Below are 13634 nucleotides of genomic sequence, written 5' to 3'. Positions count from 1 at the left end.
GGTTAAGTAACTTAGAGTCATTTTTATTAATGCTGCATAACATTGCATTAGCTTTTTGGGGTTTGACATTGAACTCCTGACTGTCAGGATTTAGCTTGCAATCTAATAAACACTCTAGGCCTTTTTCACATGGATTTCTTTCTAGCTAAAACTTCTCTCTCCTTTATTTTTGCAGTTGGTTTTTTGAACCCAAGTACTGGACTTTGCATTTATTTCTATTAAATTACATCTGATTAGCTGGCTTACTAATTCATAGGGCACTCACAATCACTTCCAGTCTCATGTTATCCAAAAATTTGATAAACATGCTATCTATGCTTTCATCTGAGTTATTGTTTTAAACATTGAATAGAACAATACCAAAGACAAATCCCTAGACGTTTCTTTTAGAAACCTCCCTCCAGGTTCATATTATTAATCAGTATTCTGAAGAGTCAGTCAGTTCTGAGACCATCTAATGATGCAGTTTGCATCCTCCTGTTAAGTCTCAGGAAAGACTTTAACAGTGCCTTGCCGAAATCCTGTTAGTGATACTATGGCTAGGACTTTCCCCTGATCTTCTAGTCTAAAAATCCTATCAAAAAATGGAAATAGCCTATTAAATTCTTAGTGAATGCTGAATTCCAGGGATCATCGCTTCCTTTTGAAATGAAAATGGACATAATTTGTTTTTACTATATATTTTGAAATATCTGCCTTCCCTTTTTAGAACACCAAGACAGGTGTTTCTAAATATCCACTCCTTCAGCATATATCCCATTCTCCGCAATTCTTCAGAGATCACTAGGTACAGTTCAGCATTCAGTGCGTATTCTTTTCAGTACAGCAGGATGTGGTTAATCTAGGTAAATAGAACTCATGGGGGTCAGTTAGTTGCTCTCTAGATCTTCCTGTATTTTGGGTTTCAGTTTCTTATTAACCATTTGTGTCTATCTCAGCTTGAAGACTGTTTATTATTAAAGTAGAAGTAAAATTAAGTCGAGTAGCTTTGCTTTCTCTCATTCTGCCGGGGTGAATGAATGAGCAACCCTGAAGGTTGAAATAAGATTTAGATAGATAGAAATGAGAGAAAGTAATTTAGAGACTATGGAGTGAGCATAAAATATTAGGAATGGGGTCAGTGAAGAGACTAATATAGTTGGATTGTAGTGTGAAATGTTACTGGATAGGCTGGGTGAGGCTAGAGTCTTAACAGGTTTTGAGTGCCAATTAAAGAGTCTTTAGACTTGGTTTTCAGTTTCCTCACATGTAAAATTAAGAGGTTGTAATATGTCTCTAGCTCTAAAATTCTGTATTTCTGTGACTGTCCTATAACAGTAGAGATCCAGTGGAATTTTCTAAATAGGAGAATGATATGATAAAAGTAATGTTTTAGGTACATTAATTGGACAGTTGTGTGCAGGCTTTAAAGGTAGGGAGAGGCCTAAAGAAGGGAAACCATTTGAGATGCTAAAAGGAAGAGAGGCCAGAGCTAATATAGTGTAGTTAGGTGGATCAGAATTAGCTTACTGGCCAAAGCTAAAAAGTATTGACTAATATGAGAGAGAGGTCTCTAATAGAGTGCTCTAGGAATCAGTTTTTGGCATTGCTCTGTTCAGCAATTTAAACAATGACTTGGGACATTATTCCCCCAAATTTTTCTTTTTTCCTAACTTCATTATTAATGTTGAAACCATAATCTTTCCAGTCACTCAGGCTCGTCATCTGTGTGCCATTCTTGACTTCTTATTCTCTCACACTCCCTTTCCCCCCGCCCCCCATAGCCAGCTAGTTATGATATCTTGTTTTTTATCTTCATAACATCTCTTAAATATGTCCCTTTTTACCTCTGATACTGGTACAGGCCCTTATCATCTGTTGCCTGGGTTATTGTAATAACTTTTTAGTTGGTTTCCCTGCTTGAGTCTCTTTCTCCTCCAGTGCATCCTCCACTCAGCACTCTATTCATCTGTCAAATTGATCTTCCTAAGTGCAGGTTTGAACATGTCATCCCTCCATTCAGTCAATTTCAGTAGCTCCCAGTCACCTGCAGGATCAAATATAAATTCCTTTGTTCGGCTTTTAAAGCCCTCCATAAACTGTATTCCCCTACGGCTTTCCAATCTTCTTAGACCTTACTTGCCCCACATACTTTGAGATCCAGTGACACTGGCCTCCTTGTTCTTCCTCACAGAAGACATTCCCTCTCCAGACTCCAGGTAGTTTCCCTGGCTGTGTCATGTACTTGGCATACTCTCCTTCTTCATCTTGGCCTCTTGGCCTCCCTGACTTTCTTCAAGTACCAGCTAAAATCTCACCTTCAGGAAGCTTTTCCCAATCCCCCTTAATTCTAGTGCTTTCTTTCAGTTGACTATTTCCAATTTATACTGTATATGGCTTTTTGTAATTAGTTGTTATCATGTTGTCTTCACCATTAGACTACGAGCTCCTTGAAAGGACTGTTTCGTCTTTTTTTTTTTTTAACCGTTCTTTTTATCTACAGAGCTTAGCAAAGTTCCTGGCACATAGTAGGAACTTAATAAATGCTACTTGACTGACTCTCTGGGTGGTGGTATAGACTACATGCTTATCAAATTTGTGGATGACATGAAGCTGGAAGGAATGAATTAATAACAATGACTGTCAGAAATGAACTGGCTAGCCCATTATAATTTAATACAAATAAATGTAAAGTCTTGTACTTGAATTTAGAAAACCAACTGTACAAGTACAGGGAATGGAGAGAGAAGGATAGATAAAATGGATATTTCAAGGAGTTGAAACTGGGTATAGAGTATGAAGACGATTGTCTTTCTTCGGATGAACATATTTAAAATTAGAGTCTTACTCTATGAATTTGGGCAAGTCACTTAATCTCTTTGGGTCTTAATTTAATTTCCTTATCTGTTGATGAGGGATTTGGAAGAGCTGTTCTCTAAAGTCCCTTCCACTCCTAAATTCCATGATCCTCTTATTCATAAAATAATAGAAACTAAAAGGGATCTTAGAGATTATCTACTCTAATCTCTTCTTGTTTTAAATATGAGAAAAGTGAGACTGTGGATTTGAAAAATGACTTGCCAAAGGTAATATATAGCAAATAATAAGACCTGAATCCAGGTTTCTTGACTTTCAGTCCAGTCCTCCTTATACTGCACCACACCAGTTTTTCAGTCTTTTCGTACCCCATAATTATTAACGCCATTCTATTCTCTGTAATATAAATTTTTACTAAGAATAGTGCTTCAGGATGTACCCTGTACTTTAGATAGAGAACTCACAAGTACAAGTAAGAGGGTACCACTTATATGTAGGAGTACTGTTGGCACATTCAAAAATGTGATTTTGTACACAAACGTGCCTTGATCATTTTTATAGTTGTGCTGTTATTTCACAATAGTGTGTCTGACACACTGTTCATACCTTCAGGTTTTTTGCTTTCATTTTATTAGAAATTATTTATTGAAAATTATCATAGTGACAGTGATTGTTTTCCACATACAGAGGTATATCTGAAAAGAATATGTGACCAGTAGTCTCTTTCAGATGCACACCAGCCTATTCTTTGGTTTATTATTATAGTCACTGTTTCCACAGTATTGTCTGTGAAATTGTTTCTTAAACTCATATTCTTCTTGATGGTTTAGTTTAAAAAAAAAAGAATTGCCCTGTTTCTGATTACTACATACTAAGTTTTGGCTGGTTGGATCTGGCTGCTCAAGTCACTGATAGTAATATCTGAAGTTTATGTTTCAGTGTCTCTGGTGTGAAGCATAATCGTACGTTAACTACTTGAATAGCTTGCTGACATTCATCCTCTTCACATACCTAGCTCAGAGAAATTGAGTTGCAGCAAAGATAATTATATCACTAATGGATTGGCAGTACTGCCTTTCTTAAAATTAAGGTGATGAAGAATAGGCTGACTTGGCTCTTAGTTGGGCAATGTGTGGGGATGGGATAGGGGGCAAATAAATAATGCTACAGAATCAGCTAAAGAGACTGATAGAGAGATTGTAGTCACTTTGGCATGCATTCTGATCTAGCTTCTTTCTCACACAAGATATTCATAGGTATCTAGGGGTTTTCATACCCTGTTGACCTAAGTAGATTGTTTACTTTTGAGTACCAATAAATGACCCAATAAAGGGTAGAAGGTGGACAGGAGAATCTGAAAGAGCTAGTCAGCAGGTAGTTAGATCGCATGTGTTTGGTAACTCATACTAGAGTTTGGACAAATGGGACCCAGGGTACTGATAGACTGGCATATGTATCCTTGCTGTATCTTTTGTTTAGATAGCAATAAATTGTCGTTGAATAAACTCAATGAGCTTCAGTTTTTTCTGTCCCTTGGATCCATAAGTGAAATGTTAAGAATATTATGAATAAGAATACTGTGAAAATTATATTGATGAAGCTATATCAGAAGTCTTATCAGAAACCTATGCAATTAAATGATGGTATTAATATTTATATATAATGTACATTATTATTTTGCAGCCCTTCATTTAGGAATGGATTTTACTATCAATTTTGCCTTTCTCTGTCTAAAAGCCACTTTGATTTGGATTTTTAGATCCTTATCACTTAGTATATCATGGGAATTGTGTGTTATCTATGTTTTAATATTTCGTGACTGCTTCTGACTAAAAACTGTCCAGGCTAAACATTTCTCCACTAATTAACTAGGCTTTGTATGATCTGCTCTCCTATTCTCTCACCATCTTGGTTGTCCTCTTCTGGATCTCCTCCACCTTATCTATGTCTTTCCTAAAGTGTTTTGTACAAAACTGAATATAGTAGGTTAGATATTGCTTGACCAGGGCAAGTAGTACTAGTAGCCCTTTCTTTTCTTTTATCATCTTCTTACTTCCAAATTAGTTAAAAAGCAAAACAAAACAGGACATCTTTTTGTTCTCTTTAGCATTCATGCCAGTCTCAACTTATTCTGGACTTTATTGTTCCTGACACTCTTGTATTTATTTTCAGTTACTTGTTCTGGTACCTGACTTTTGTATGTGTATTTTTAAAATTCAAGTTTGTTGATTTTATAATTTATGGTCATTAGCTCACAGAAATTCCTAGATTAATCTCAAGGGCTTTTGGTGATATTCAAGGCCTTTTGACTTGAAAGAGTTTTTCCAGTTTCAAGGTTTCTTTATGTATTTAAGTCTAAAGGGCTTGGTATGCCTAAATGCCCTGACCAGGGTATCAGTCTGCTTTCAGCAGGTTTAGTTCTAGAAGTATGTTTCTTTATTTTTTCTCCTCCTCCCGTTTATCCTTGATAGGACGCTAATTTCAGTGATCTCCAGGAATGACTGATTCTTTTCTCTTTCCACTATCCCTTTTCTGTATGTTGGCACTTTTCTCACCCACCCCCAGTTCTTTAGGAGCATGCTATAAACTACGTACTGATTTTAACCTCCAAGAGAATAGTTTATTGTCCTGCAAGGAAGGGAATCTCTCCCTTGACTCAGGAGACATTTAATCTCCTAAAAGGAGTATATATTTAGGTAGAGATGTTATTATGATTCATTCTCAGCTAGTTATTAGTTGCTGCACAAATTGTGGGCAGTTTAACTAAAAGAGATTCTCTTAGAGCTATGGAGAAGAGAGGGATGGTTCCTTAGAACCCCTTCATTTAATCCAGAAAAATGCATGGCTTTCAAAAATGCTACAGTCTATCCTTAATACTACCAGGATGTGACACAATGTTCCATTGTTATCCTAGAAATGACTCTGAAATATATGCTTCCCTGTTAGTGAAAAAGATCATTAGTGTCACCATATGTATAATGTCACCGTATACAGTGGCCATAGAGACCTATTTCCATGAGCATTTGGCAAGGGAAGCAGTGATAAATAAAGCCAATATGGGGTCATCAAAACTAGATCATGGCCAACTAACCTCTTTCCTTTTAGGTCATTGGTGAGCAATAACTATACATTTGTAATCAAACAGGTAATAGATCATAATCTTTGGTGCCCACATTGCTGGTAGTATCTCCCTGTTCTTGCCTGTAAAAAACTTCATGAACATAAAAATCAAAACAAATATAACCAACAATTATAATCACTTTTATATATCCTTGAAATCTCCCCCCAACTTAGAGGCTACCTAGGCAAAGGCTTTCTCCTTGCTGGAAAGACAAGTTGCAGGAACTATAAGAATTTGAGATAGGTTCAAACTTTCATTCCCCTTGTTTGGGGTCCCCTAACAGTCAAGTCAGCAATCATTTATTAAGAACTTACTATGGGCCAGGCACTGTGCTAAGCTATGGGAAAACAAATACAAGCAGGAAGAAAGATAATCCCTCCCATTAAGGAGTAATTTATAATGGGGGAAGGCAACATGTGAAAGGAAGCTGAAAAGCAGAGTAGGTTGGGGCAGCATGGTGGAGAAAAAAGGACAGAGTTAGAAATGGAGTCCAGAGAAGAATGAAGGAGTGAACATGACTGGCCTGGGCATTTTCCTTAAAATGGAGGTTCTGTGAGGAAACAGCTAATCAGAGGAAGGGGCTGCAGAGGCAGGGTGAAGAGGCCATTGTGGCATGGTAGAAGAATGTCCATAGAGTTAAGAGCAAAAGGTGGAGAGGATGGGGCAGCTAGGTGGCATAGTGGATAAAGCTCCGGCCTTTGAGTCAGGAGGACCTGAGTTCAAATCCGACCTCAGACACTTACTAGCTGTGTGACCTTGGGCAAGTCACTTATCCACGATTGCCTCACACCCCCCCCCCAAAAAAACCCCAAAACCTGGAGAAGAATGAATAAATAAAAGACAGGGTATGTTAGGCCCAAGGTAGGTGTTAGATTCAAATTCCTTGGTATTGCTGAATCAGTGGAAGATATAACCACTAACAGCTTTATTGTTGTAATCAGAGAGGGATACTACATTAGACTGTTGCACATACCCAAGACCCGGCACTCCCCAACAACAAAAGTATCCACTTGACACTTACTAGCTGTGTGCAAGTCACTTAACTCCGATTGCCTCACCAAGAAAAAAAAAAAAGTATCTGAGCTTCCAGTTTTGGTAAGTTATTTTCCTTTTGCCAGAGTCCTGAAAAACAAAACTTTTTTTAGCATTCACCCATAGTTCTTCCCATAGGTGGTGTCAGATTTCCACATCATCTAAAACTTAATCATTTCCTTCTTCTTCCTCTCCAAGAAAGATCATTTTTTATAAACTATCTCTGAAGAGGTCTTTATATTAGTACTGAAAGAGACTGAGGGTTATAGCTTTTTGTGTCCTTTGCTATTAATTCTGTGGTCAACCTGTTTCCAAATGCTCTCTTTCCATATGGCTAGCAGATTATATTTGCTTCTGCAAAGAAGATGTTTATCATAGCCTTATAATGCTTGTTCTTGGCTTAACTTTGCTCCCTACCCCCAGTGCTCCAGCTACAGAATCACTTATTGCAACAGCTGACAATAATTATTTAATTTTTTAGGAGAAACCTTTTACATCCTTAGTAGTAAACTTGTTTTTCTGAAAAAGTATCCTTGGTAGCTTTTTCCATTCTCTTATCACTGAACCTAGCTTAGCTTCCCTCTATCTGGTCCTCAAGTGAGACCAGAAAAATGGGGTTCATCTGTTGAAAGTGTTGTTAACATAGTTAGGGCACACTTTTTCCAGTAGGTCATATAATTAAGAGTACTTAGGGCAGAATTAAGGCTCTTTTTCAGTTTCCCATACCTTCTAAGCTCTAGGTGACAGTAGACTCCCAGCTGACTCTACTGGCTGCCACGAATGTTATCTCATTAGAGGAATATGTATATTGTTAAATGACTAGGGATTCCAAAATCCTTTTTTTGAGGAAGAAGGGTACCATAGGTCTGTTTCTCCAGATTTTACTGATTATTACTCTGACTGCTACTAGCTTCTACTAGGTAACTTATCTTATTGACTCCTTTTTCTTGTTACTCCTTTCTCTCTTCTCAGGGGAATATAGATTCCACCTTACCTTTTCCTCTCAACTGCTCCCCCAAGATAAGATTCTTGATCTTTGTTTCCCAGATGTCCTTCAGTTCTTTAATGCTTAACTAGCTAATTAGCACATAAAAATGGGAACATTTGCAGAAAAGTCACTAGAGGTTTCCATACTCCCCCCCAAAAAACATGCCAGGAGTTGGCTTTTTGTCACATGGAATGTTTAATTCATTTCTAAAAATGGCTTTTTTCCTCCTAAAACAGATAAGTGTAAAACAGGAAATTACTTTTACTGATGTAGCTGAACAACAAAAGAGAGACAAAAAGCAGATTCGAGAGCCAGTAGACTTGCAGAAAAAGAAGAAACGGAAACAGCGTTCTCCTGCAAAGGTAAGAAACAGCTTAAGGCAAAGGTTTTAACCTATCCATTATAGCTACTGGTCGGGTCTTCAAAGTTTTGCCATGTAAATTGCTTTGCAAGGAACTTTCCTCAAGAGAGATGGAATGGAAGCACCTCAGATACAGGTGGGACATCTGAGATTTTTGGCATCTGGTTTAACTGGAAGGGAGAGAGGTTGTTGATCATGTCCATGTACCATTCTTCTTGTCATCTACAGTTATTTATCCAGAAAGAAGTGGCTTTTCCTTTTCTCCTCAGCTTTCCCCTCCATTTCTTCTCCTGAGCCCTACCTTGGACCCTAGTGACCCAAATGCTGTAGCCTACCTTCTCATTGTGATTCAAGGAAAGCAGAAAGGTGCCAAGCTATAGTCTTTATAGTCTTCTTCCATCTCTTTCTTCCTTGTCAGTTTCCATACTCTCTTTCCATATCCTGTTTGATATCTTTATATCTTTTCCCTCTCCATCTTTTTCTCTCTTCTTCCTTTTCCTTTTATATGTCCTTTTTTTTTAACTGTTCTTCTTTTTGCATCTCCATTTTCTTGTACTTCAACAAATTGGCTAATGACAGCCAGTGCCAGGTGTCTGGTTAATGATTTGTTTCTCCTGTGTTAAATATTTTTCATAACTTCTGTAAGAAAGAAGATTATAGTATTTCCAGTAACTCAGAACTAATTCTTTATCATGAATAATTCGGGGACCACTGAATTGTTTGTCAACAACATATTAATTCCACAAAAACTATTATAGGAAATTGATTTTCATATTTTTCAGCAAATGACATTCCTCTGATTCCCAGAAATTCATTGCATCATATGTGTGTGTGTTTGTGTGTGTATGTGTGCATATAGATATAGATATAGATATATAAATAAGATTTGGTAAATCTTTCCATACTCTGCCTTTCTCCCCATATCTCAACATATTCATCATATGATGGTCATCTTTTTGGAGGGCTAGTTTGCATTTGTGAATCATATTATCAAACTTACGAATTTGTGATTCATTTATGAATCATCAAATTACTTATCTATAGGGTAAAATTATGCTTTGAAGACTAAAAAAATCGTAATTAATAATAACAGTAGCTAACTTTTATATAGTGCTTACTGTAAGTCAGCTAAATGCTTTGCAATTATCTCATTTGATCTTTACAGCAACTCTGGGAGTTAGGTGCTATTATTATTCCCATTTTATATATGAGGAAACTGAGGGAAATAGAGACTAAATGACTTGCCCAGGGTCACATAGCTGATAAGTGTCTCAGGCCAGATTTTATCTCAGGTCTGCCTAGGCCTACCTCAGGCCCAGTGTTTTATCCACTGTGCTACCTAGGTATATGTTATATATATAATACATTTATTTATAAAAAATGATCAGTTTCTGAAATAACAATAGCCCCTGATAGGAGGAAGTATAGATCTAGATATATGTTTATATGAATAGCAAAATTTTTTTCCAGTATTTTAAAAGATCATTAATTTCAACAGACCTCAAATTTCACTGGATATTTTAGTCAAAAGACTTTTCTTAGTATTTCCATTTTTGTCGGTGCTATCTTTTCCTAAGTTCTATAGAGCAACGCTTGTTTTATTCATTCAGTTTTTTTGTTCATTTGGCAAACATTTATTAATCAAGTATTTTTTGAGCACCTATTATACGTCAGGCTCTGGGTTAGGTGTTGAGGATACAAGTATGAAAAGTGAACCGATCTCTACTTGCAATTAGAGACAGTAGTACATAAGATTATGTGACAAAATCAAAACCAAAAGTGAAATGTTTTTTTCTCTTAAGGCACCTGAATTCTCCTGGGGGAAACAACATTTGCCTTTAAGTCAGGGGTTCTTAACTTTTTTGTTTTGTGAGCCTATGGACATTTTCTTAGGATAATGTTTTTAAATGTATAAAATAAATAAACCAAGTATATTGAAATGCAGTTATCAGAATTTTTTTCAAAACCCCCCCTGGTTTATTTTCACTATAAATAGTAAATGTGAAATATATTCAAAGTAAATACAAACTGATTTCAGGGGGTGAGCACTAGCATTGGAGCCACCTAGGTAGAGTAGTGGACAGAGTGCCAGGCTTGGAGTTACGAAGATTTGAGCTTGCATTCTTACTCAAACACTTACTAGCTGTGTGACCCTGGGCAAGTCACGTAATCTTTTTTGGCTTCAGTTTCCTCATCTGAAAAATGAGAGATTTGGCCTTGGTACCTTTAAGGGCTTTTCAAGATCTAAATTCATGGTTCTGTGAACTGGGAGGATCATGGAAAGCCTTATGAAGAGGTTGTAGCACTTGAACTGAGCTCTGAAAGAAGCTGATTGAAGTAGAGGTGAGATGATAGTGAACTTCAGGTATTTGTAGGGGGTGAGGTAGGGAAAATAGACTGTGCAAAGTTATGGAGATAGGAAAGAAGATGTGGTGGATAAATAATAGCAAGTTCGCAGCAGCTAGGTGGCACAGTGGATAGAGCACCAGTCCTGGAGTCAGGAAGACTTGAGTTCAAATTCGACCTCAAACACATAAAACTCATTAGCTGTGTGACTCTGGGTAAGTCACTTAATGCCAGTGGCCTCACAAAAAACAAAAAAAAAAAGCTGGGGTGCATAAAGAGGAGTAATGTGTAGTGATGTTGGAAAGATATATTGGATTCAGATTTTGAATGCCAGACAGTGGAGCTTATGTATTACCTTAGAGGCAATTGTAGTTTTTTGAGCAGGGGAGCAACCTAGTTATGCCTGTGCTTTAGTCATATCAATTTGGTTGTTGTGTGGAAGATGGATTGGATAAGAAAGAGACTGGAGCCAGGGATACTAATTAGAATATAGTTGTAATGGTCTGTATTCTAATGGTCTACATGAAAGATGATGAGACCTAGAACTAGAGTTGCACCCATAAGAATAGTAGAAGAAAATGGATAGGAGATATATTATGGAAGTAGGATTGTCAAGACTTGGCGACTTATTGGATTTCTAGGAATGGGAGAGAGTGAAGAGTCAGGAATGACTCCAAGGTTGTGGGCCTGGGTTGTTGGATTACTTGACTGGAAGGATGTTGGTGTCCTTCATAGAAATAGGGAAATTAAGAAGAATAGTCCATTTAGGGGGAAAGATGATAAGATCTGTTTTGGCCATGTTGAGTTTCATATGCCTATAGGACATCCGTTTGAAAGTGGCCATTAGGCAGGTGATGATGAAAGACTAACCCAGGAGAAACCCTAGGGCATCATCTGTATAGAGATGATAATTGAACCCATGGGGGCTGATAAGATCACTAAGTGAGAGAGTGTAAATAAAGAAAAGAAGGGTAACTTTTTTAGAAAAATTATATTTTGAAATCTTTGCCCGGTTTTATACCTAAGATATTTATAAAATAAATATTTTAAAGATCATATTTTAATAATTTCAAACTTTCAAATTAGTTGAATTTATCTACTTTGGTAGGTAATACCTATTGACTATATTATGTTGAACATTGAACATTTCTTCATGAATTATTTCTTAAGTTTTTAAGGAGGAAAAATCTGTTTGTGTGCCTTTTATGCACACAGTTGCTAGATGAAAAGTTAAGTCTACACTAGATATGAAATTTTGAGAAATTTTTTTTAGAGTCATAATTTCAAGGGTTCATTAATAGTCTTTTCCATTGTATTTGATGGAAAAGCAGATTAGAGATGGACTAAGATCACTGCTTGGGTAGAAGAGACAATGGTGAGAAAACAGAACTACTTAACTCTTATTTTGCTTTTGTTTTCTCTGCAAAGGAAAATAATCTTTGAATTGGAAACGGCAAAACAAATATAGCTAATAAGTCATAAAAATCCAGTATAAATAAGCAGATAATAAATGGATACCTAGCTACCTTTTATGAGTTCAGATTGTCAGGCTTAGATGAACTATGTCCCTGAATACTGAAAGTATTTTGGAAAATGTGATTTTGAATTACTTTCAATGATTTTTGAAAGATCATGAGAGTATGAAAGAGTTGTTGAAGAGCCAGAGGCAGGCAAATATCTTGATTTTCTAAAAGGGAAGAGAGTGAAATTTATACACAAAAAGTCAGTGAGTTTGACTTTTATTCCTGGATTTTGAGAACCATTGGTGTATGCTGTTTTCTTGGCTCTGTTTATCTAGAATATATTCTTAAGGGTGTAGCTAATAAACCTTTAGAAAAGGAAGTAATTATCAAAATGAGCTAGTAGGGCTTCATCAAGAATTGTCATGTCATCTCCTTTATTGATAGGGTAACTAGACTGTTAAATCAGGGGAATGTTGATGCATCAAATTTACCTATGATTTTAGCACAGTATTTGATGTATGTAGTTTTACATGCTGTTCTTGTAGATATGATGGAGAAATCATAGAATAGATAATGATACAGTGATGTGCATTCAGAGTTTTTTGAATGTGTGTGTGTGTGTGTGTGTGTGTTGTGTGTGTGTTTTGGTTTTTTTTTGTGCTAGGAGGGTGGGAGTGGGGAGAGTCTAGAAGGATCTTGTAGAGTTTTCCCAGAGAGCTGTGCTTGACCTTGTGCTGTCTAACATTTTCATCAGTTACTTGGATGAAAGTATAGCTAACATACGTAGTAAATTTGCAGAAACACAAAACTGAGAGGTGTGACTAACATGTTGAATGATAAAAGTTTTGATTCAAAAAGACCTTGAGCACTGGCCCTGGATTCAGGAGGACCTGAGTTCAAATCTGGCCTCAGACACATAACACTTACTAGCTGTGTGACCCTGGGCAAGTCACTTAACCCCCATTACCCAACCGAAAAAAAAACAAAAACAAAAACAAAAAACAAAACACCAAAAACAAAAAGGCCATGACAAGTTAGAATGTTGGTCCAAATAGAGTAACATAAAATGATAGATAAATGTAAAATCTTGTACTTGGGTTAAAAAGCCCCCAACAACTTTGCAAGTACATTTAGATGAGGAAAGTATGACTAAATATACCGTTTGACCTGAAAAAAGATCTAGTTGCTTTAGGATTTATATGCTCATAGATGTAGAAATGAACAGGATCTTAGAGCTCATTTAGTTCAACCTCCTCATTTTATGGATGACAAAATTGAGATCCAAAGAGGTTAAGTAATTTGCCCCGGGTCACATAGTAGTTATTGTGAAATTTCAATTCAGGCCCTTTGACTGCCAGGTCTGCTCTCTTTCTCCTCTACCACAGTTCCTCCCATTTATGAATGGAAACTCAGTATGAGTCAGCAGTAAAATTATTGCTTAAAAAAGTGAATGTGATCTTAGTCTGCATTAAGAAAGACATAATACTCAGAGTAAGGGAAGTGATAGTCTAACTGTATTCTGCCTTT

At 36.7% G+C, this 13634-nt stretch overlaps 1 protein-coding gene across 3 annotated transcripts in view; it reads left to right on the top strand.

Moving 5' to 3' along the window:
- The window catches only part of ZNF148 (zinc finger protein 148), a 133921-nt gene that overhangs the window by 59006 nt on the left and 61281 nt on the right, over positions 1–13634 (top strand). For all 3 annotated transcript variants that reach the window (XM_027845188.1, XM_027845189.1, XM_027845190.1), the window contains one exon: positions 8174–8299. In XM_027845188.1, coding sequence (XP_027700989.1) covers positions 8174–8299 — 126 coding nt within the window. The remainder of the gene's footprint in view (positions 1–8173; positions 8300–13634) is intronic.

This window comes from Vombatus ursinus, unplaced genomic scaffold, assembly GCF_900497805.2.
Source record: "Vombatus ursinus unplaced genomic scaffold, bare-nosed wombat genome assembly UNPS02014959.1, whole genome shotgun sequence".
Classification (NCBI taxonomy): Eukaryota; Metazoa; Chordata; class Mammalia; order Diprotodontia; family Vombatidae; genus Vombatus; species Vombatus ursinus.
The sequence above is the reverse complement of the archived record's forward strand: the minus strand, read 5'-3'. Positions and strand labels throughout refer to the sequence as shown.